Below are 24,541 nucleotides of genomic sequence, written 5' to 3'. Positions count from 1 at the left end.
GAACCACAGAAGAAAGAACGTGTCGCAGAGACACCAGCACAGAGCAGGCCCACGTACAGACCGTTGGACCCCAAACAGCTGGTGGACATCTTTCTGCCAACGTGGTTTAAATCACAGGAACCACAGAAGAAAGTACGTGTCGCAGAGACACCAGCACAGAGCAGGCCCACGTACAGACCGTTGGACCCCAAACAGCTGGTGGACATCTTTCTGCCATCGTGGTTTAAATCAAAGGAACCACAGAAGAAAGAACGTGTCGCAGAGACACCAGCACAGAGCAGGGCCAAGGTCACACATTCGGAGGACAGTGAGATGGACAGCCTCTTTGCAAGGATCAATGCAGACATCTGGTACTACCATGACCGTGAGGACTACCGGAATAGCTGGTACTACCAGGTCTGCCAGGCTGAGCGAACAAGTGTGCAGACCACCGATGGACTTGTCTCAGAGACACCAGCACAGAGCAGGGCCAAGTACAGTCCGTTGGACCCCGAACAGCTGGTAGACATCTTTCTGCCAACGTGGTTAGAATCACCGGAACCACAGAAGAAAGAACATGTCGCAGAGACACCAGCACAGAGCAGGCCCACGTACAGACCATTGGACCCCAAACAGCTGGTGGACATCTTTCTGCCAACGTGGTTTAAATCACAGGAACCACAGAAGAAAGAACATGTCACAGAGACACCAGCACAGAGCAGGCCCACGTACAGACCGTTGGACCCCAAACAGCTGGTGGACATCTTTCTGCCAACGTGGTTTAAATCACAGGAACCACAGAAGAAAGAACGTGTCGCAGAGACGCCAGCACAGAGCAGGGCCAAGGTCACACATTCGGAGGACAGTGAGATGGACAGCCTCTTTGCAAGGATCAATGCAGACATGTGGTACTACCATGACCGTGAGGACTACCGGAATAGCTGGTACTACCAGGTCTGCCAGGCCGAGCGAAAAAGTGTGCAGACCACCGATGGACTTGTCTCAGAGACACCAGCACAGAGCAGGGCCACGTACAGACCGTTGGACCCCAAACAGCTGGTGGACATCTTTCTGCCAACGTGGTTTAAATCACAGGAACCACAGAAGAAAGAATGTTTCGCAGAGACACCAGCACAGAGCAGGGCCAAGGTCACACATTCGGAGGACAGTGAGATGGACAGCCTCTTTGCAAGGATCAATGCAGACATCTGGTATTACCATGACCATGAGGACTACCGGAATAGCTGGTACTACCAGGTCTGCCAGGCTGAGCGACAAAGTGCGTAGACTACCAGGACCGATCCAGCCTGGGAAACCCGAAGAGTAGGGATAGTTGTGGAAAGGAGCTTTTACCATTTTTATGCATGTTTTATCCTGTTTCCTGTAATTTGATTATTTTGTGCTTTATAAATATACTTGACTTGACTTGATCTTGTTTACTTGACCTTATTTTATCTTATGAGAGCTATATATGTGTGTGTGTGTGTGTGTGTAATCTACTGTGGCGGCAAGCCTGGTTGTAAAGTCTGACAGCAGCAGGGAGGAAGGACCTGTGGAAGCGCTCCTTCACACAGCGTGGATGGAGCAGCCTGTCACTAAAGGAGCTGCTCAGTGCTGTGCATGGGGTGGGTGGTGACAGCTTTGCCAGCATCCTCTGATCTCCCACCTCCTCCACAGGATCAAGGAGGTGGAGTCTGCTCTGGCCCTTCTTGTAAAGTGCAGCTGTGTTGTCGGTCCAGTCCAGTTTCTTGTTCAGATGAGGTCATCACAGACACAGAGTGATCATCTACATCCTCATCATCTGCTCTAAAGCTGCAACAATGATCAATGAACGGAAGTTTGAACCTTTTCAGGACGTTGTCCACTGTTTGTCCATCAAATGTCAGAATGCACTGATTGATTAATCATGGGCAATCAATCAATAATGAAACAATCATCAGCTGCAGCTCTAGAAAACTGCAGCATTAAGGTTTACATCTGAACACAGACTGCACATGGCGTCTATTGACTTTGTTTAAAATCATGCCAAGTGTCCTGTCATACTGGGCCTCGACCACCAGGGGGCTGCTCGTGTGACCTGCAGGTCCGTTTTCGGTGTCGCTCTTCCTCCTGCTGTAAACCCCCCCTCCGCCTGGTGGTTCAGTCTCAGAGGCCTCCGTCCTGTGCACTGAAACCACTGCGGTGTTTTCCCTCTAACTGAAAGTGAGAGTCCGGACTTTCCTGTCAACAGAAAAACACCCCCACAGCTGATTTAAAGGTGAACAGGAGCACCATGGTAACCATGTAATACCACACCGAACCAGCAGGCGGTGCAGTGAGTCAGCACAGGCTCTACTCCGCCCTCAGTCCAATCAGAGCGGAGGATTGAGAGTCAGCAGGGCTGCTGTGTGTATAGAAGCCTCCATCAGCAGCCTGCATGCTGATCTGCTGGATGAACTTCCTCCAGTGTGAACGGGGCCTCATCAGTTTCTCCCTGCTCGCAGTCATTGTGCTACTTCCTGTGTTTGTGCTTCCAGCCGGCTGAGCAGACAGTATCTCTCCTTACAGCGTTTGTTGTGTTGGATAAACTCTAAATTATTCTATTACAAAGAAACAGTCCAAAGTAAATGAGCATGTGTCTCATTCAGCAGGTGTGAGCAAAGAAGAAGAGCTGGATGAAAAGCTTCAAGGCTGATCTGTGGGGGATGAGACCCCAAAAAGATTTAAAAAGGACTTCTAATCAGAACTCTCAGACCTCTGCAGCACACTGCTGAAATGAGCCCGAAATCAAGAACAAAGTGGAACACGTCACATGGCTGACAGCAAAGTCGTTCTGTTTTAGTGCTGTGATCTGTGTGGGACTTAAAGTCAAACTGCAGATTCATTAAGTTGATGTTAGAACCAAAAGCCTTCCATGTCCACCGCTGCAGATGGATGAGATCAGAACCGAGCGGCAGCTGGGAGGACAACGGAGACATGACGGAGTTTTCCAGGAAAAAGGAAGATATTTGCATTGTTGGGCTCAATCATTTATGTTTTTGGCACTAAAGCTGTCACCAGGATTAGCTAAGCCACAGAAAGTGAGGACAGAAGTCTTAGCAGCAAGGTCATCGCCGCCATGTCTCTCTGTGTGCAGAGGAGCTGCAGGTGGTGTCCGTGGGCCTGCTGGTGATCGGTGGTGGTGGCGGTCAGCGTGGCTGGATGTGTGGCAGCGACCTGTGAGATCAGGTTCATGCTGCTGGAGGCAGCGCAACGTCTGATGCTGCATTCAGGTCACATGGGAAAATGCTGCGACCACATCCAGGGCTCAGTCAGGTGTTTTTACCTGTGTGTCCCTCGGCTGATGTGTGGTGGGTTTCTTCAAAGAACACTGTGAGAAATAAAATCCTGTTTTGTTTCTTAGTGCTGCCCCCTGCTGGTACCCTGTGCTATTATTTATTGTAACATTTACACACTGACCTGACTCCTCTTCCTCCTCCTCCTCCTCAGTACCTTGGCTTACTGGGCGTCCTGGTCCTGGGTCAGCTCTTCCTCACACTGCTGCTGCTCATAAACAGACAGAGGGTGAGCGTCCACCCTCAAGTGGCCGGGCTGTGGAGGATTCTGATTGGCTGCAGCTTTGATTGATGGGTGAGGCGTTCATCAGTGTGACCTGCAGGTGTGTGTGTGTGCAGATCGAACAGAGCCTGAGTGCAGCCGCTACAGCAGACTGATGGACAACGAGCAGCAGGCTGTGAGTCCCAGCTCACACAGAGACAAACACAGACACACACACAGAGACAAACACAGACACACACACTGCAGGGTTTACATGATCAGCTGTCAGCTCATCAGCTGACGCATCAATATCTGTGATAGCAGCACACACACACAGTGACAGCAGTGCATCTACAGGCTGTTCTGGTCGTGACCCAGCGCTGCAGGACGAAGCGGGGTCAGGTGGTGGATGGAAGCCTGTTAGCCTGAGTTGTACTTATTGATGACTCCACACCACTGCGTGAACCTTCTGAAAGGAATCCTCAGAACCGGCTTTGTGGGTAAAACACATCATTGGTTGTTCATCCTGTTCTGGAGCTGTGGCTCTTGTCCCCCTCTGAGGTAAAGGCATTGACGCTGCATCGAGCCGGTCGGCCCGTCGCCGCGGCCCGTCAGCGTGGCCGCCATATTGGATGTGTTTTAATGTATTATTTGGGGGTTTTCAGAATAAAGAGCACACATGTTTACATATAATACAAAGAACTGTTAGAAACCGTTTTTATATTGACATTGATGAACATTTATCAACACGTACACACACACACTCTATACAGGGGTTCACTCCACTTTTTGCCACATACAAGATGGCGGCGGTGACGCTCAATGCGGCGTCTAGGTATATATGTCAATAGGTGATGGGCTCGGCCGCCATCTTTGTTTTTTATTTATAACCAGAGGCTCAAATTAAAACAATGAACACACACACACACAGGTACAGAGCGACAGGGACACAACACTAGTGCAATATTATATTTATTCTTACAGTGAATTTTGGTTGCCATACAAGAAGTCTTGAGGGATTTTTGGGAGGGGGGGGGGTGCAGTTACAGGAAGTTTCTCTCTCTTTTCATTTCAGTAATTATTTGACTCTAAGATGATTCAGTAGCACAAAATTACAGCAACATAGAAAACAGAAACACAAGTCTTTGCACGAATTACTGAAAACATCTTAGCCTCTATGAAGACTTAATCAAAGAATAAAATCTATTCATGACAAAAATAAATTAAGTAATCAAGAAAGAAAAAAACAAAAAAATCATAATAAAAGAAACCCCGAATGCTGGACGATGGTCGAAGGCGGGAGCAGTGCTTTGAAGGGGGGTGGTGGACGTGGGTCAGTGGGCCGTGCCGTCCTGAACACGGCCTGGTGAGGCTCTTTAAAGATTCCTACTAACATCTACTCAGCTCTACGTTTCCACAGAGAAAAACTGCTCGGAGACCCGTCGACCCCGCGCCGAGGAGCCGCCGGGCCCCGCTAGTCTGTTTGGTGGATTTAAGTATACATAGATATACGTTTCATACATTTTCCTACCAACAATGGCCTGCAGATATATATATATTTATATATATATATTTTTTTAAATTTACACATCTGGCTCTTTTTACACACACACTCAGGGACTTCAGGAGATGAGAGGAGTCAGGCAGATGGTGGTCTTCAGAATAAACCTGGTTTCTGTGCTCGCTGGATCGGCCTGTACTGCAGCAGAGCGCGTACACACTTCAATAAAACACTGACGGGTGATCGCATCATGATATGTCAATTTAAACTGAGAAGACACAACCAAGGAGACCGATCATTCAGAATAAATATTGCTTCTTACATAACCCATGAGTCTAATAATCTCCGTGTTTTAATCTATGTGTATATAGTATTTCTGGTTTTGGCAATCCACGCGTCACCTTTTGTTCTAGATAACCTCTATAAAATGTCATAGAACTCTATACAAATCTTTAAAAATACTGTGCTTTTCTATCCCTCCGCCCTCCGGCTGCTCTCGCAGGTTCTAGCAGCATGGTCCTGCGCCAGCCTCCGGACGGCTAATGTTCACAGAACACAGAGCTTGTGTATGTTTCACGCGTCTCCTCGAAAAGCTGCACCTCCATGGAGCTGTGGAGTGAGCTATGAAACGACCAGGGGGACGACTCTGAGATCCTCTGTGGTGGGGGGGGTGGGAGCTGTGTAAGGCATCCTCTGCAGGATGATGGGGGGCGGGCCGGGCCGGGTCAGACCACTGCTTCGGTCATCAGGTCAGCTCTGACAGCTGTAAATCAACCTTATAGAATGTAATTTAGTCATCTAAGCGTTCTAATAGAGCTATACATATACTCAATATAGACATTTTGATCCTGGTAAACACTCTTATATACACGTTTCAACACACACTGCACTTCTACGTCTGACCAGCCTGCAAACACACACTGACCTCCAGCTTCATAAACTCTGATTAAAAGCAGGGGGCTGCTCCGTCAGGTCGTTCTCTGCTTTTAAAGGTCGGGTAGGAGATTTCACTCTGATGCACTTTTTGTTAAATTAGTGTAACTTCTCTTTACAGTCCGATAGCGACTGATTAGTTCGGTAGTTTCACTTTAAAACGAAGAATATGAATCATCTGAAGCTATAAAACACTAAAAACATCAGCCAATCCTCCGGGTGGACCCTGTAGGAGTATTGGCTGGTTGTCACTCTCTTCCTGCTCTGAACACCAGAGAGGTACGTGCATGATGGCCGAAGTCACAGACCGCAGCTCGTCTTCAGGTGATGCGCGTCCATGTGATTGGAGGCGTGGCTTCGGGGTGAGCTCTGAGAGAAAGGGGCGTGTGTTTACTTTTTAACCTCCTACCCGACCTTTAACCTAAAGCCCTGACGCAGTGAGCGAGCTGTCATCAGCTTCCTGTACGAACAATGAGAATCAATCCATCCAGAAGAAAAGATCTCAGCGATGTTTCAGTGATCCTCTTCTGTTCCAGTCTGCAGTCCCAGCACTGAGCTGGGCTGCTGCAGTTAGCTTCATGCTAACACACCTATCATGGCTGTTGTGAAATAAAAATATGTGTATTTCTCTGTAGCTCTTCATAAACCTTTGAGTTCGCTTCCATGTTATAATTATAATTATTATAATACAAAAGGGGATTCAACCCGCTGACATTTTGGGAAATGCACACGCTGAAAGGCCCATCACAGGCGGGGACAGCCGGCACTGTTTATTAAAATATGATGGCCTCAGTCATTTGTAGTTTTGTATGTACACACTGAAACATAAACAATGTTTGTGTAAATTTCTCATGTTATTATTATTTGTTCTTTTTTATGCCACCATCTTTATAATCTCAGTATCTCAATATAAAAGCTTGTTTTTTTGTACATTTACAGATAAAAATGTTTCTATTCACTTGTAAATATCTGGGTTTTATTTATTGTTTATTCTTATTTTTATCCTTTTGTGTGACACATGGAGAATAGTCCCTTTAAATTCTGACATATATACTGATTATAAAGATCTAGAGGAGCTGGTAGCTACATGTTCTGCACTTCATCTTATTCATCACCTGACGCCACCTTCACATAGATAATAATAATGATAATAATAATAATACGATAGTGTCCCAGCTTCTCATCAGCCTTCTAAAACATAAAATGTGTTCCTGAGTTTGTACTTCCTGTGAGCTCGGAGGAGCGGCCCACAGGTCTGATCCGTTCTCTGCATGAACCCACACCCACTGCTTTCAGTGTATATTTCCCAAAATCTTTGCACAGTTCCCGTCACACACCTGGAGCGCTCAGCTCGCACCGTGTGCACAGTGTGTCTGATGCCGGGGGGCCACAACATGTGAGTGCTGACCCGCTAACAGTGAGCTGGGAGGCTTCGGCAGAACCACGTACAAAAGTAACAGTTCTAGTTTCCCTATGCTGTGGCCTATATAGCAGATTCATGGAAATAGCTTAATGGGCCTTAAGGATATTTTGGGTCAACCTTTAACACGCATGCGCAAACACACACACACACACACACACACACATTCACACACTCACAGATCCAGCAGGACACGGACGCTCTGCGACAGACAGGCTGGTACGATGTGAGAACTCTTCCAGTCCAGCGCCTGTCGATCCGTCTCGCACCTCATCATGTCTTCGTCTCGGTTTTAGTGAGGCTGGACGCCGGGTGGGCGTGGCCTCCTCCTCTGGTGACCACCTCTCTTCACACTCTGCTCTCTCTCAGGAGAAGAAGGCCATCGCAGTAACAGTGTGTGTGTGTGTGTGTGTGTGCATGCTCAGGGAGTGTGTCTGTGAAGTTGGTGTATGTGGCACTGTGCATAAAGCATGTGTGTGTGTGTGTGTGTGTGTGTGTGTGGACACGAGATATGGTTTAATATTAGTTAAAACATCGGCTAATGTTCTTATTTTGACACAAACAGGTGAAAAGAAAAAAAAATGGAGTCTATTTCAAATTTTTCTCTACAACCTTAGATGCACCCAGAAATATAACTTCGGCAGGACTCTAGTGAAGAAATATTCTCTGAACAAACTCTAGCAAAGATAGAAAAGGAGCGACGACCAGCTCAGCTGGTTCTTCATGCACCCGCGCGGGGTGCATGGAAAAAGTCTGTAGTATTCCAAAGCAGTCGGGTGAGTCTAAATGTGAAAGAAACCTCCGGACGAGTCCTTGTTTTCCTGTTTGAGGACAAACTGTTCCAGAGTTCAGTCCTTCACCCGGCCTCCTCTGCCTTCTCTCTCCTGGATGTGACATAGCAGCTTCTCTCTCGCCCTGCAGCTCCTCCACACATCCCATGATCCCCTGGAGCTAAAGACAGCGGGAAGGAGGAAGAGGAAGAGGCTGGAGCTCTGAGATGAGGGCAACAACGGAGGATGAGAGAGGACAAAAACAGCAAGGGGCAGCATCAGCTTGGACAAAACTTCTACCCAGGTCCATGACTCGAGATTATGTCTGATGTAGAGATTGGTAAAAGTGATGGGCAACACCACCCTCTCCTCCGCTCGGACTCCACGCAGCGCCGCCCCGTCACCTCGGGGCTTGTCTGTCCTGCAGCAGCTTGAGGGCCCTCTCGATGTTCATGCGGTGGCCCACCCTCGTCACGCCCAGGTCTATCAGGTCCTCTTTCTGCAGCGAGGGCAGGTGGGCGCCCTCGATCTCGTTGTCCAGGAAAGCGTCTCTGTGCTCCCCCAGGTTCAGGCTCTCCAGCCAGTCCGCCACATCGTGCTTGCTCCACAGCTCCATGGGTTTGGAGGCGAACGGCTTGCCTGAGGCCGCCACCGCCTGCATCAGTGTCAGTGGTGACGGAGAACGCGAGCTCCCACTGCCACCGCACGAGGAGCTCAGGCTGTAGCCGCCGCCGCTGCCCATCGGCGGCGTAGGTAGGCCGAAGACATCTGTGAGGGTGGGCGACACGGAGGGAGGCAACGAGGAGGAGGGGGTGAGGGACGAGGCGGAGTCCGGGGGGCTGCAGGGGTGCGTCTGGGACGGGAGGCTGCTGGGCGGGGTGGAGGTGAGGGCGGCGCCGGCGTTGCTACGCATTCCTGAGTCATCAGTGGGAGGCCTGAGAGGGACAGAGAGGAGACGGCGGGTTAGGGTCACAAAATAAAGCACCAAAAACATTTTAAAAACACGTTTCAAACTCATTTTTCAGATTCAGTTTGTATTTTTGAGATTAGACTCAACAGGAAAAAATAAATTCCAACCTCAAAACCCCCAACACCTCTTTTTATTCCTCCTTAAGTGAAACACCGTGTTCCCCTTTAACCCGACTCATAGCCACTGACATCTGGTTCATCTGGTTTGTCGTGCCGTGTGCTGAAACGTCCTTATTAGCGCTCCTGCATCAGATGTGACCCTGCTGGAGGGATTTAATGATGCAGCGCTGCTGAAGGACAGGAGGGGGCGCCGTGTGCTGCAGCAGCTTCTTCCAGATTCACTGTCAGTGTGAGTTCATCAGCTCCACCAGAAACCAGTTATCACATCAGATGAGGCTCTGATAGAGGATTTATTGTTCAATCTCACTTTTTCCTGCTGAATCAGGACCTCTGTCGGCCTGTATGAGTGAGAATATTCTAAAAATAATTCATGAGCAAAACTTGTCTCACTCCCTTGGACCTTCAGTGATCAGATTCAGGCAGCAAACACAAACTGAAGTGTGTTTCTTCAGTCATGTAAAAGCCCCGACGATCAGCTGTGCATCAGCTGTATAATGCCTGACAGAGCCTGCAGGGTCAGAAGAAGCTGCTGCACGCCGAGCGATCAGCGGCCGGAGGGGGGCCAGCAGCGCTCAGTCCACAGCCACGACCAGACGGGGAGGGGGAGGTCAGCCACGGCAACACGAGGAGCCGGGCGGGATTACAGGAGGACAAAGACACACCGACAGCAGAGAATTATTCTGAAAAATGTCATCAGGAAAAAAGAAATCATGTTTGTTCAGCCTGTGAGGATCCAATCTGTCTGTCTGCTCTTTCCATTCGGCTGTGAGGACTCAGGTCATATCTGTTTTTTCTAGAAGTAAAAACAGGCCCACTGCTCTGTAATCTGCTGGATTACAGCAGGTGTTCACCCCTGAAAGATCAGACCTGTGTGTGAGATGATTAACAGGATTTTATTCGATGTTCTGCAGCTTCTAGTTAGATCTAGTGTTTCCGACACTTCTCTGGTTACTGCCATGTTTCCAGGTCGTCTTTGTAAACTGAATATCTTCACAACATCTGACAGGATCTCAAATATTAATTCCAGCAATAACTGAGTGGTATTTTAAAAATATCACGCAGATGTTTAAAGTGTTGACATTTAAAAAGATCATTTTAAATGACACGATGATCTGCAGACACTTTTACTGACTACCAGAGAAGTCCTGAAGGACCCGCAGCTGGTTCCTGAGGCCCAGAACTGCAGCCTGCTCACCCTGAGCGTCGAATGTGCATCAAGCTAAAGCTGCAAACACTCCAACACACACAAGCTGCTCCCTGCTGCACACGATGTGTCTGCTGTCAATGTAACGAAGGAACCAAAAGGACACACAAAACACACATCATCTCAACTGTGTGTGTGAGAGCGAGCATGTGTGTGTGAGTGAGAGTGTGTGTGTGTGTGAGAGCGAGCATGTGTGTGTGTGTGTGTGAGAAGCGTCACATTACCTGCTGCCCCAGATGGAAGGATGTGATGGATGTGTTGATATGGAGCAGTGACACACATAGGTAAACACCACACACACACACAGCACTCCATGCAGCACGGTCACTTCCCCCTGCAGAGTTCTGTCCTGATAAATTGATGAATTTGTCAGCACACTGTTTGTTCCAATAGAGTCCCTGTGCTGAGAATCCAGGCCGGTTCTGACCTCCTCTCAGCCCGGATCTCTCTCTGTCATACTTGTAACATATGGAACAGCCCGAGGGGGAAGTGAGACGGACTGAGGGGGTCCTTCTGCCAAAATGGAACCGGGCCATTGTTGGAGCGCCCCGCCCCTCGGCGGAGGAACTTACAGTCGTCACTTCTCAACAGCGGCTTTTCCACAGGACGTCGGAGCGATGAGATGGAGACAGAGGACAACATCAGACATGAGAACACACACATGGAGAATGGACGCTTCAGCCGATACTCTGTCATCTATCAAACCCTTTCTGTTCCAGGAGTTAACCTGATGTGAAGACGGTGTAATTGCCTATTCAGACTAATTAGCACAGAGCCTCGTTTAGCTTCTCTGACCTTATTAACTTTTCTTGCAGCTACGAAGAGCCACATATAACAGAAGAGGTGCTGAGTGTCTCTCAGCAGAACATTAACATCCCGCTCTTCATCAGCACACGTTGTCTTCAAAGCATCAGAAGAAATAACAACCACACTGACACCCAGCGGGTTCAAAGGTCAGGGAGGGGTGTGATATGAGGATGGAGAAACAGAGTGATGATGAAGGGGCTGACATGACGCACGTCCCGCCTCACAGGAGGCGTCTCAGCGCTGACAGCAGAGTCTGAGGACAAATGTGTGACTCGAGCTAACAATGAGAGACGTTGGAGTCCGCCTGCGCTCCGCTCCTGCTCACGTACAGGCCTTTATTTTATAAAGAGTAAAGAATTGATGTTTAACATAACCATTAATCAATAATAGCTACAATCAGCTCATCACAACACATCGGAGATGTCAGCACGTGTCCGTCGCCGGCCTTCGGTGAGGGACGCCGCTCGCTCCGTCAGCTGAGCGATGCGGTGCTATTGATATCTGTGGTGGGAGGACCTCGCCCTCGCCACGCCCACACATCACATGACTCCCTGCTCCTTTCAAACACACCAGCTCAGGCTCACAGGGTCGCACTCGCTGGCATGAAAACACACTTTATTTATAGAAGCTTCTGCACACACACACACACACACACAGACTCGGGTTACATAATGGTGGCCTACTAAAGCAGCACTGCACGTGACCTGCGTGAGATGATGTTGAACTCTGCTGAGGGTTAGGCCTGCCATCCTCTCGCTTCATCTCTCTCTCTCTCTCTCTCTCTCTCTCTCTCTCTCTCTCTCTCACCCCTCCCCCGACTCAGGCTGACATCACTGCAGACCTCAAGGCTGCTCTCATCAGCTGGTTGCTAGGCAACCGTTTCGTCCACAGGCACAACCAACGCACATTTAATCTGAGAGACTAAGAGACAGCAATAAAAAAAGAGAGGGAGAAAAAAAGCCCAAATATCCACAGGGGGAAATCTGATGTCAGCTCTGCTGCTGCGGCTCGTTCCAGCGTACAGCGGGGCGAAGAGACGTGAGCAGAGGAGGGAGCGAGGCAGCGAGAGAGCATGTGTGAATCTAGGCCATGTTTGTGCGGCTCTGCTGCCATCTGTTTGACGGTCACAGAGGCAGGACCACCGTCACCCTCCACGGGCCTCTTCACTATCTGCTCAGCTGCAACCTTATCTTCTCCTGCACCCCTCTCCGTAAGACAAAGTAGTGCAGGCGACACGACAGCCCCTCTGAGCACGGAGGCAGATAATCAGACTCCCCGGTGGTGTACAAGAGAGAGAGCTGGCTTTAAACTCCACGCTTCACAGCAACAATCCAGCAACCAGATTACAAGCGACTGAGAAACGGGGCAGCGGCCACATCAGCGCAGGGGAACATCTGCTTGTTTGACAATAACTAACTAAGCCACTAAAACTGCACACAGAGCTACGAAAAGGCCGCCAGAGGCCGCTCAGGGTCGGCGCCAATACATCTGTAAAACAGTCCTTCAGCCTCCAATGCAAACTAATACAGTCAGTTCCACGGCAGACCGAAACATTCCACATAAACCTGCACCACATGCAGGAGCGGCAAAAACAGAAAGAGTCACCCGGCATGGAGCCGAGGGCCTGACGTACAGCTCAGTGTGAACATGTGACCAAAGGTATGATTTAAATATTGAATCCAAACTACTTCATGAAGTAAACACTCTAAAAATAACAAAACAACAACAAAACATCTGCTGTGACTAGAAAGCCATGATCAGCAGTCACATGACGGTGTGTGTGTGCGTGTGGCAGGTCTGCAGGCTGATGTGCAGAGAGGGGTGATGATAAGTGTCTGTGGAGCTAACATCAACACATCAACCTTCACACGGATTCATTTTTATTTTTGTGAAATCATAAATTCGATTTTCTGCTTTGTGTCTTTCTAACATCTCATGTATCGGAGCAGAACCAATGAGAACACACTGACTGATCATGTGACCGGGAGGGGGGGGGCATCCAAAAGGGGTTAAAGGGTTAAAGGAACCAAACAAAAGTGACTGATGGACTTTTGATGAACATTTAAAAGGCAGGTGTGAAAAACTGAAACTGAACCTGACTGTATCTTCTGATGGTTTTGGTTGTAAACCTACATGAGTCACATGACCATTACAAACATAAAGAAGGGACTAAAACAACGTGTCAAAGTGTCAGCTTCAAACACCTGAGGGAAGATGACTCAACGCCCCAGAGACAGGTGTGAGGACTGGAACCTACCTGTGAACGTGGGAGACACAGAGGGACATGAAGAAAGAAGAGGTGAGGGGACGACAGGAGACGAAGAAAATGGATGGAGATGAAGACGGGTGAGCTGAAAAATGAGTACAAGGCGCAAAGGTCAACATACATGAGTGACAATAAGGACAACAGCAAGCTGCCGGCAGGCGTCTCAGTGTGATCAGCCCAGCCGGACATCAGTGTGTTGATCTAACGGAGTTTATCAGATCAGAGCGCCTGGAGGAAGCGGCGCTCGCCCTCCACTCTCTACACCTCGCTGATGAGCGATGGGACCGTTCATACAAAATGCATGTGAGCGGTGAATTATTTATTGTGCTTTTTATTTCCCGCTCACTGGGGGGAGAAATGAGTTTAAAAAACCATGAGCGGAGCTGATTCAGGTGCAGGGTCCATCAAAATGCTGCCCCAGTTCCTGCAGGTCCTCAACAATCTGAACACGCCGTACAAGACGCCAATCAGGCGTTATTAAAAGGCCCTGTCCCTCTGTCCTACAGCAACAGGTGAACGGCACGCTGATCCGCCTTCAGCACAGGACAGAAAATAAATGTTGAACAGATGAAAGCCGTGAGAGGATGAGCTGATGGATGAATGATGAATGAATGCGTGCTACATTATCGAGCTTCCCCCAGAGGAGCGCATGTTAACAGCTGTTACAGCATCACATCTTCTAAATATGACACACAAACTCCTCAAACCTCTGCCAAAGCCCGAGCTTCCTCTCCATCCTAATGGTTACCATAGCGACGAGTCCCACACATACAACCAGTTACTTGAAAAAGACAACGCCAACAACGCCAACTACAAGGTTCACAACGCAGCTTCAAACACACACACGAGGCGAAATGATCACTTCCTATGAAAATGTCTTTTTTATATTCATGCTCACTCTGTTTAATACAGCGAGGAAATGTCAACACAACATTTCCAAACATGCTAGGTTGGTTCAGAAAATCTGCAGCCTGGCCGTCCTTGCAGTCTGTGTGCTCTGTCTCCAGGTGGTCTCTAGCGGTCTGGTTTGGAGGTGTCTTCTCCACAGTCTGGCAGTCCACTCTTTGATGAACTTGTAGATCTTCTTTGTAGATGTTAACGATCCTTTTGATCAGCTCTGAACTTGTTTCTGCCTCTTTTGTCATGATGCTTTCAGACCACATGTTTCTGGTTTCTGTGTTCTGCAGGACTCCAGTCCTCACTGTGAGTTCAGACTAAATGGTTCTGGTTTCTGTGTATCCTGCAGGACTCCAGTCCTCACTGTGAGCTCAGACCAAATGTTTCCAGGGTCTCAGGTGAAGCACAGACTCAGAGCATCACTGATAACATTTGTACTGTGGATAAACAGAGGACGCTGCTTAAAGGGCTGATGAAGCTGAGCCTGACAGTGTTTGTGTTCAGAGACCTGTTACTCTGTGAAATGAGTGAAGTCATCAAGACTTTCTCAGAGGAAACACTGTGATAAAATGTGTTGTTAACATGTCTTTGCTCTATTGAACAGAATGTGGGAGATGTTTGGAAGAGAACGACATCTCCAATGGGGGGACGTTCAGTTCAGTCTGCAGCTTCAGAGTGGCTGACAGAGGCAGCCTTCCATCCTGGTTGCAAAGAATCCTGCTGGATTCCAATCCTGCACTGCACACAGGAACCAGCTGGGGTTCAGCACTTGTTGTCCAGAACTAACCTACACACCACGTTCAAGGAAGTGCGAGCCACAGCGCGAAGCTGCTTCTGTCAGCTATAAAGACTCCAAACAACAGCTCAAGATCCAAACCTCATGAAGCAGCTACTGATGTAACACTAAAAAGAGAACATTTGACCAGTTGTCTGTCTGACTCTAAAACTCTAAAACCAATAAACTCTAAAATAATCTCCCTGAAGAATAAAGAAACACTCAAATCTCTGTGCACGTCAACATATAATCGGTACTCAAATCTTATCACACATCAAGTAAGAGCCGGTAAAGACGGACTTCACATACCTTGTTCCGAAGGCCCCCCTGGTCCCTGTGGGGGAGTCGAGGCTCTCTCCTGGCTTGGCTGGCCTGTCGCGATTCATTTGCTGCAGGATGGAGCTCAGCTCAGTCATGACGGTGTTCTTGGAGTCTGGTGTGGATGGGGGGCTGCGCAGCTCTGGGGGCTGATCGCCCCACAGCTTGGATGTCCTTTGAGTGGGAGTCCTTGGAGGTTCTGAAGATGAAGGTGGAGGTGGAGGGGCCTGAGGAGGTGACCCATAGGACTCTGGGGGCTCTTCAATGAGGGCATCGTGATACAGAGATGTTCTATTGATGACAGACTTGCCTTTGGGTTTGGGTGGCACAGGGGGCCGATCCACCAGGAAGGCGTGTCCGTCTGCGGTGGCGTAGAGGCTCTCCAGTGCGCTGTCACAGTAGCCTCCTTCTGATGACAGAGTAGAGATGCTGGAAACTGTGCTGGTGGTCTCCATGTGCTGAGGATCCCCACTACTACGGCTGTCTACCTCCTCAATGCCCGAATCACTCACCCCGGACTCTTGGTCAGGGGGAGGAGGTGGATATGAGGGAGGCACGCTGTTTACCACCCGTTTGTGTTGGTCTGTGACCGGCGGCGGGGCGTGAGGATGGTACGGGGGTAAAGGGGGTCCTCCATTTCGTCTCTGTTTATGAAGCATCTCGGCAATGGCACTAGCCTGGTCATCAGGAATGTCAATGCTGTTTGCAAACTCCAGTGGTGGGGGAAGGGGCTCTGAGAACTCAAATTCTTCATCAATGTCAACCGAGGCCAGAGGGGGAGGGGGGATGCGGAAGGGCAGTTTTACTGGTTCCTCCAAGGACTCCCCTAAAGGAATGCTCCTCCTCCGGGATGAGGGTGGTTGGGGATGGACGGAGAGTGTTGGTGCTTTCAGAGGATCAGGCTGGTTGGGGTCCTTCAGCTCAGAAGGCCTGTTACTGTCCTGCCCCTCCATGTCTTGGTTGTTCACCTTGCTTGCTTCTGTGCTTGTGTGGACCATTAGAAGGCCAGTTGACTTGGGCTGCGATGTGTCCGCCACATCTGCCGGTGCGCTTTTCCTCTCCTCAACGGCTTGGTGCTGCCGCTCTTCCCGTGCTGCATCCGATTCATACTTCTGCTCCGTCATCTGCCTACGAAGACCGCCTCGGCCCGGCCGCCCCATGGTTGCCGTGGAAATCGCAGCAAAACTCGTCTCAATCCCAGAGCGTAGTTTGGTGTCGATAAACAGCGGCTGGTTGAGGTCTGGTTTGTGACTTTGCTGATGAGGCAGCGACTGGACTTCGTGCTTGGGTGTCTGCTGAACCTGAGGAGGATTTGATGACTGATTCTGAGGATGGTTTTGTTGCTCTTTCATGGCCCGGTCACGAGCTGCCAGGGCCAGAGCTAATGGAGAATTAGGGTCCAAAGGCTTGCCAGTGACCGGATGGAGGTAGGTCCCATTGGCGCTGTAGTGGCTCTTGGGGGGAGTGGCCGGGAGACTGACAGGACTGTCCAGGTTGGGACACTGGCCTGTTCTAGTGTTTAGAGGCTCCCGAACCACTGTGGGCTCAGGAGTGTTGAAATCTGTCATATTGCCACTACCACCCCCTACAGGGGGCCCGAGCTGAGCCGCAGAAGGAGCCAATATCCTTCGAAGACGCTCGTCACTGCTGAACATGCCTTCATCAATAGACTTGGACTGGCGAAGGCGAGGGGTTGGTGTGGGACCACTGAAGTCGTCATCCCCCATGTCTATTGACTGGAAGGCAATGGAGTTCTTTTTTGCCTCGAGCCTCTTCTCCCGGTCCCGTACTGCCCCAGCAATAGCTGCTGCAAAGGGGTTACTTAGAGAAAGAGGGTCCTCAGGACGCAAGCCTCCAACTCCACCAACACTGGGTGTGAGAGGCGGATGTTCAGGGGTGGTGGGCTCAATCTCCATACTGCTACCCTGGCTGCTTTTACCACTGCTGCTGGTGGAGGGCTCCTTAACGATGATGGTGGGGATGGGGATGGAGGAGCACGTTCTTTCTACAGGCGTGGTTGGCATGGAAACCGGGCCTGACGGGCTTGCTGGCATGTGACATGTTTTCTCTGGACTGTCTTCGACATTAGACTGCTTTACGAGCATGCCCTTCCTTCGGGCGGGTTTCGCGGGGACGTACAGTGTCTTATTGCCCACCTCAGAGTACGGGTTCTCGGGCACCGGCGTGCGTCCTCGTGTACGTGTGCTCTCAAACTGTTCAGAGCTCTGGCGGAAATAGCCACGCCTTAACGTGCCGACATCAGTTCGGCTAATGGTCGTCACTGCGTTGGGCGAGTTCTTGGTGAAGCCTGCTTGCGTGCTGCTGTAGCTCTTGGATGTGGGGCCAGCAGCTGAGTTGTAGGCAGGCGGTGAAGGGGGAGAAATGGCCGGGGGAGGAGGGATGTCCTCTGAGGTGTCAGGCATAGAGAGGCTGCGGGAGAACTTCAGTAAGGGAGGGGTGAGGAAACCCTGCTTATCATCCTCTGTACCTTGGAGAGACGGAGGAGAAAGACAGATTACGATGGGACATGGTGGAGACATTTCTGCTTTTAACGTCCTGCACAGCCTCTCAGTTCTACAGGAAGCGTCTTTATTTATCTAAGCAGGTCCTGAAGTGTGTGAGAGGCCACACAGACGTGAAGAAGAGCAGCTGTTGCTGCAGCATGTAGGAATATTCAGTCAGCTGACCCATTTCCTCATCAAATAAAATCTTCAACATGAAAATTAGGATGATAAAAAACTATTTACAGGCATCTACAGGTGAGCAAATGGTTTCGTTTATAGATGTTATTTGGGAAAAAATAACAGGCCGGCTCAGGATGGGTGGAGGCTTCTGTTTAATTCTTAGAGGAACATGTTTTCCAGCAGCATCATCAAACTAGTGTGTGCTGGTCTGTGTTCTCTGAACATGATGGCACGGCATATCCAAAGAGCTGTGAGTAACATTAGCCTGCATGACGTTCCTCCGGCTCAGCAGTGAGAATGAGGTTTCAGCATACGCTTAATGACCTCCAATATTACGGCCTGGAAGCACTCTGCTGACTGGATCATTCTAATTTATCTATAATTAGCTTTAATATTGCCAGAGCACACAGAGCAAGTCCTCTGAGCATTAATAGAATATTATGACAAGCTAAAAGCACACACACACACACACACACACACACACACACACACACACACACACACACACACACACACACACACACACACACACACACACACACACACACACACACACACACACACACACACACACACACACACACTTACCTATGGACTTTTGCTTTTTCATGGTGCCTTTCTCAGGTAACCCCAGGAAAGCCCCGGGCACAGTGGGTGGCACCACTGCTACTCCTTGGCGGTCGTGATACATGGACTGAAAACCAAAAGCTGGTTAGTCACACATTCAGAAATATGGAGAACGTTATGCTAGCTGCAACTGACAGCACTGACTCTCAGCCACCCATCCATCCATCCATCATCCATCCATCCATCCAGAATCAGAAATACTTTCTTAAAGTTCGGGTAGGAGATTTCACTCTAATGCACTTTTTGTTAAATTAGATTGTAAACTTCTCTTTACAATCCGATAGCAACCGATTAGTTCGGCAGTTTCGCTTTAAAACGAAGAATATGAATCATCTGAAGCTATAAAACACTAAAAACATCAGCCAATCCTCCGGGTGGACCCTGTAGGAGTATTGGCTGGTTGTCACTCTCTTCCTGCTCTGTGCACCAGAGAGGTACGTGCATGATGGCCGAAGTCACAGACCGCTGCTCGTCTTCAGGTGATGCGCGTCCATGTGATTGGACTTTTAAAATCTGGCTGAGTTTTCAAAATCTCCTACCCTACCTTTAATCCCAGGGGGAAATTGCTTAAATACTTAATTAAATAATAAATTGCTTTAATACATCCATCATCCATCCATGCATCTATCCTCCAAATACACCTGTCAATCTTCACAAGCTTCACAAAATCAGCACAAAAAACACGATCAATTCATCTAATGAAGCTTCTCTATGCGGGAGTTTTAAGGAATAAATGTGTGATTTTATTATGTTACAGTATTTTCTGTACTTATTACTATACTATATTAATTCCTTTGTGTGTATTCTGTCCTCCTTATCCTCTTACATTCATATCAGTAGGTGTGACCAAGCAGCGGCTGGATGGGCGCGGCTTGATTGTGGCGATCTTCATGTCCACAGGCGAGGCCTTCTGGGCGTGCGTCATCTCTTCGACTTTATCTGCAAGACAAACACGGTGGTAACCAATCAGCATCGAAGCCACACGGGCGGGGCTGCACAAGTCTGATGGGTCAAACGCAAGCCAGTCATTCACAGCGACCCTTCCGTGTGTTTCCACACTGAGTTGCGGATGAAACTGAAACAGAAAACATCGAAACCCTTTTTTTTTTTTTTTTTTTTTTTTTTTGTGGTGGGAGGGGGGGACTTGATGAAATGTGTCCAGCCTTGGAAGCCGTGCAAGCTCTTTCCAAACAGCCGACTCAGCAGCATCATCCAACTCTCAGGGCTGTTCCCTCATTAAATGTAAAATGAGAAATGAAGGTGAAATCTGTCAAGTTTGCCGTTATCTTTCCCAGAGTTATTGCTGCTTCTCAGCCCGCCACACGGGAAAGAGCGTCAACGGCAAATTTGGCAGAGCTGAACGTCCCTCTGGTGTGTGATGATGCCATCAGATAAGAGTCCACCTGAAGGGTTTCTCTGCTCAGAGAAGCTACATGCTAGCCCTGACGGTGTCACCTCTCTGGTTCTAGGAAGCTTTCATGCATTAGGGGAGTGATTACTTAGAGTGACTTGGAAAACAATCCTCTTCTTCTGCGCATCTACACACAGAGGAGAGGAATGGGGGAGGGAGGGGGGAGGAGGGGAGGAAAGGGGAGGAAAGGAGCATCAATGACTTTAAACTCCTGTTAGAACTAAAACACACACACGCACACACACAGATACACACACACAGATACACACACATATACACACACTTTAAACAGCAGAAAGATGCACATCCCCTCTTTCCGTTCTGTCTCCCAATTGGTTTGCAGCTACAGCAATATCAGACAACATGCAACACGGTTGCCCTGGAAACCTATCTGTGAGTGAACATTTCCTGGAATAAACCTCCTCCTCACACACACACACACACACACACACACACCTGCAGAGACACAGAAGGAAATAAAAAAGAAGGTAGACATGAAGAACCTTTTCATGTAAAATAAACGATACAAACAGACTTACAACACACACACACACACATTTCATTAGGGTTCTGTTGTTGCATTTCTATGCACATAGTCTACTGTTGCTGTTGAGGAGGTTTAGCAGGTGAACTGCTCCTTTAATCAGGTCCCATTAATCACATCTTTCTTTTCGACACCACATCGTGACGACATCAAAATCATGCAGACATTTAAAAACACCACACTGTGAGTCATGCAGATACTACAGTGGAGCACCGACCAACCATGTGGTCAAATCAAACCAAACAGGAGAGTGTTAGGCGGGAGCAGGCGACACCAACGCTCTACTGAAACATGCCTCCAGTAACTTACCACCTTTCTTTTTCCTTAGAGTGGCTTAAGGGGTGACAGAGAGAGATTTCTGAGCACACACACACACACACACGGACTCAGTCCTCCCCCAGAGGAAGAACACACTCCCCCCACAGCAGCTTCATTTATATACATGTGTGGTGTCTCAGGCTGTACATTCATGCAGTGCTACCAAGCAGGACGACTGCAGAAAACATGTTGACCAGAGGCCGCCTCCTGCAGCTCTGACAGGGCGACCCTGAGCCACAAACTGCAACACAACCAGGATCAGTGTTGGAGTTTCTGAGGACTCTCATAGACACAGCAGTTACAGATGTTAGCTAGCAGGCTAACACAGATTAGCACTGATCATTCCAGAGATTGAAGCAGGGCAACTGGACTTGAAGAAGTTTCACTGCTCCCCTTTAGGTCCAGCACCTGACGTCCAGCCGCCCTGCTTCAAGCTCTCGAATGAAAAGTGACCTTAATGACGGAGAATCTTCATCGACTGATTAGCACGGCTGTGTCTTTTCCTGACAGCAGAGACAGATGTGGACAGGTTGTCTGACGTCTTCCCTCTGAACACACACCTCCCTCCTCTCCTGGCTGCTCCTTGGCTGCGGCTACAGTCGCTTCTCTCTTTAGCTTCACAGCACATCAGCTGCATGGAGCCAAATCCAGGCCAAACAAAAAAAATAACATTCATTCACACTAAAACTTTATGTTTTTACGATGATTAAAATATTTTGTGTTTATGTTTCATTTGGTTTGAATGAATGTTACTTTTTCATGATTGGGCTCCACACAGCTGCAGATCGATCGGTGCCGTTTGACCTTGTTTGACCTTGTTTCAGTGTAAAACCTCTGCAGATTCAAACACGAGTCACGACTCAGCCGTCAGGTTTGGATTGTTTTGAATCAGGTGAAAAAAAACAGAGATAACAGAAGCAGCCACAGCGACTGCAAACTTTCCCTCCGTGACTCCTGCAGGCGGACTGCGGTGGAAAGCGACCAGCTGTGCGTGCAGGATGAAATCAGATGGCTGCTGTAATGATTACAGGCTGAACTCTTCATTAAAAAACATGTTTGGCTGCAGTGTAAACAGACACACCTGCTGCTCCTCACAAAGTAACTCGGCTCTACTATTAAACCGCCGTTACCACGGTAACCACAGGTTGTCACCGAATCAAACAGGACCGACGGTAACATCAACACACACCGCTGTCATCCTCTACCACGGATCATGTGACTCCTCCTGTCTCAGCTCAGAGGGTAACAGGCCCACACACACACACACACACATGGATAATTACAACAAACAGAGATATAGCAACATTATTATAATGTGGCTTTGTATGTGCTTCTTGCAGCAGCAGCAGCAGCAGCAGCTCATGTGTGCAGGGATCTATAGCAGCAGCAGTCCTTCATGCATTAAAGCAGAGGAGGAGTTCAACTGAAGCACAACGAGCACACGACGGTTAAATGCAGATCTGCATCAGCCGGAACAGAAGCCTCATTCAGCCGCTGTGAGCCGATGGATGTTACAGCTGGATGCAAAAGGTTATGCAGCAGTAACTGCTTACCTTTATCCACTACAGAGAGATTAACCAATCAATGAGGACAGGAGAGAGGAACACAAGGGGTTAAAACACGCCGTGGTGTGTGTGAAACAAAGAGAGCAGGGTGAGCTTACCGAGTTCCTCCAGCTCAGAGGTCATGGACTTGGAGCGCACCGACAGGGCCGTGGTGGGGGCTCTCTTTGGGGGTGGAGGAGCTGAGGAGGACAGAGTCAGACTGATGTGACTCAAAGCATGCGTGTTGTTATTCAGTCTCATCAAGTCAAGGTGATTCATCAGCTGGCTGATGATCAAGCATTTGTTTAATTTGGTCGTTTTCAGGCAAAAATCAGACAAATATTCGGATCACAGACGGAGGAGAAAGAGTTTTTTTGCCTTTTTTGTGCAGTAACCAATTTAAACAAACTTTGTAACACACGGGTTAAAACGAGGACGAGCTTCATAAAAACAAGGCCGTCTGATGACCTCAGTGACAACAACATGCAGAAAACTGAGGGAAAAACACTACACAGGTGTTCTACTGAAGGAAAAGGATCCAGCTGCCGGATGAATAAAATGACTCCCTCATTAACTCGTACTGAGTTTGGCATTAGCAGCAGTCAGTAATGTGGGAGAACTGAGGCACAGAGCAGGAGTCACACCCGGTCAGTCTTAAATCAAAGTGTTCATGTGTCTAAAGGTCTGCTGCCTCCCGGCCGGCACCTTCACAGGCAGCGGGTGAACTTTGTGGTGATGACCTCCTGTGTTTGCACTGAGGGCCTGGACCTCTGAGGGTTTTTATTACATAAGGACTTCATCAGTCAGCACGCCGCCTCACTGCGGTCTTTGCTGTTACTGTCAGCAGATCCACGCGGCAAAGGACTTCACCACAGCTGCTCTGCACCTGAAGCACGGCGGTCACGCGTCTCCTCCGTGTGAAGTGTCGTACCTTTTTTGCGCGCCGTGTCCTCGGGGTCCAGATTCCGGCTCACTGTCACCACCTTGATAAGGAGGCGGTTCCCCCCCTGGCGGATCATGTTGACCACCTGCCTGTGGCCCACCTTCACCACATTCTCCTGGTTTACCTGGAAACACACACAAAGGAAGAGTCGTGAACATGCTGTGTCCTCCAGGAGCTGCGGACGGACTCAGAGCAGAGGTCGTCTCCTTAAACGATGCGACAGAATCTGATCAAACTAACGGACTGATGTTACACTTCAGCAAATGACACACACACGTGGCGCAACATCTGTGAGGTGAAGCTTCAGACAGAGACCTGTAAACAACACAAGTGTTCATCTCGATTGTTAGTTAGCGCATGCTAAAGACAAACAGCTGATCGATCAATCACTTCCTTCACTGTGACGTCTGGATCTGCTTGTTTTGTGCTCTGCACGATCCTGCAGACAAATTCTCACAAAGACAAAGAGGACTTGAAGGGAAAAGCAGAACATTTCTCTTAAAAGTGGCCACAGATATGCAAATCCGGCGTCAGAGGGGCGTTTGTGTGCTTTCTGGTGTCCTCCTGCCAATCTTCATAATTACAATATTCATGATGGAGAGGCTGCTGGCCTCACAGCCAGACTTCAAAGACAATCAGAACCACTTGGTTTGTGGCCAAAAATGAAATTCAGCGGCTGTAATTAAAAACGACGTGTGTGTGTGTGTGTGTGTGTGTGTTTCTCCATGCAGAGGTCAGAAACAGCTCATATATTAATGTAGCTGCGGAACACACACACACACACACACACACACACACACACACACACACAGTGTAGTCCTCCTCTGTCAAACACATATGTGTGCCCCTGTGGATGGTTTTTAATCTCATTACTGCTGGTCTAATTTAATATCGGCTCTGCTGGACCGCTCCTCTCATCTCCTCTCTGCTCTACTCCGCCTCTCGTTCTTCTTCCACACAAACAGAGGAGGAGGAGGAGGAGGAGGAGGAGGAGG

At 48.9% G+C, this 24,541-nt stretch overlaps 1 protein-coding gene across 1 annotated transcript in view; it reads right to left on the bottom strand.

The window, feature by feature from the left end:
- Positions 1-6,362: 6,362 nt before the first annotated feature.
- LOC114433225 (SH3 and multiple ankyrin repeat domains protein 2-like) overlaps positions 6,363-24,541 on the bottom strand; it is a 157,436-nt gene continuing 139,257 nt past the window's right edge. The window contains exons 17-25 of the mRNA XM_028401675.1: positions 23,535-23,670; positions 22,723-22,803; positions 22,613-22,621; positions 21,051-21,074; positions 20,286-20,324; positions 19,613-19,725; positions 18,748-18,853; positions 15,467-17,963; positions 6,363-9,054 (exon numbers count right to left, since the gene is read on the bottom strand). Coding sequence (XP_028257476.1) covers positions 8,520-9,054; positions 15,467-17,963; positions 18,748-18,853; positions 19,613-19,725; positions 20,286-20,324; positions 21,051-21,074; positions 22,613-22,621; positions 22,723-22,803; positions 23,535-23,670 — 3,540 coding nt within the window. The 3' untranslated portion in view covers positions 6,363-8,519. The remainder of the gene's footprint in view (positions 9,055-15,466; positions 17,964-18,747; positions 18,854-19,612; positions 19,726-20,285; positions 20,325-21,050; positions 21,075-22,612; positions 22,622-22,722; positions 22,804-23,534; positions 23,671-24,541) is intronic.

The sequence above is a fragment of the Parambassis ranga genome, chromosome 3, assembly GCF_900634625.1.
Source record: "Parambassis ranga chromosome 3, fParRan2.1, whole genome shotgun sequence".
Taxonomy (NCBI): Eukaryota; Metazoa; Chordata; class Actinopteri; family Ambassidae; genus Parambassis; species Parambassis ranga.
The sequence above is the reverse complement of the archived record's forward strand: the minus strand, read 5'-3'. Positions and strand labels throughout refer to the sequence as shown.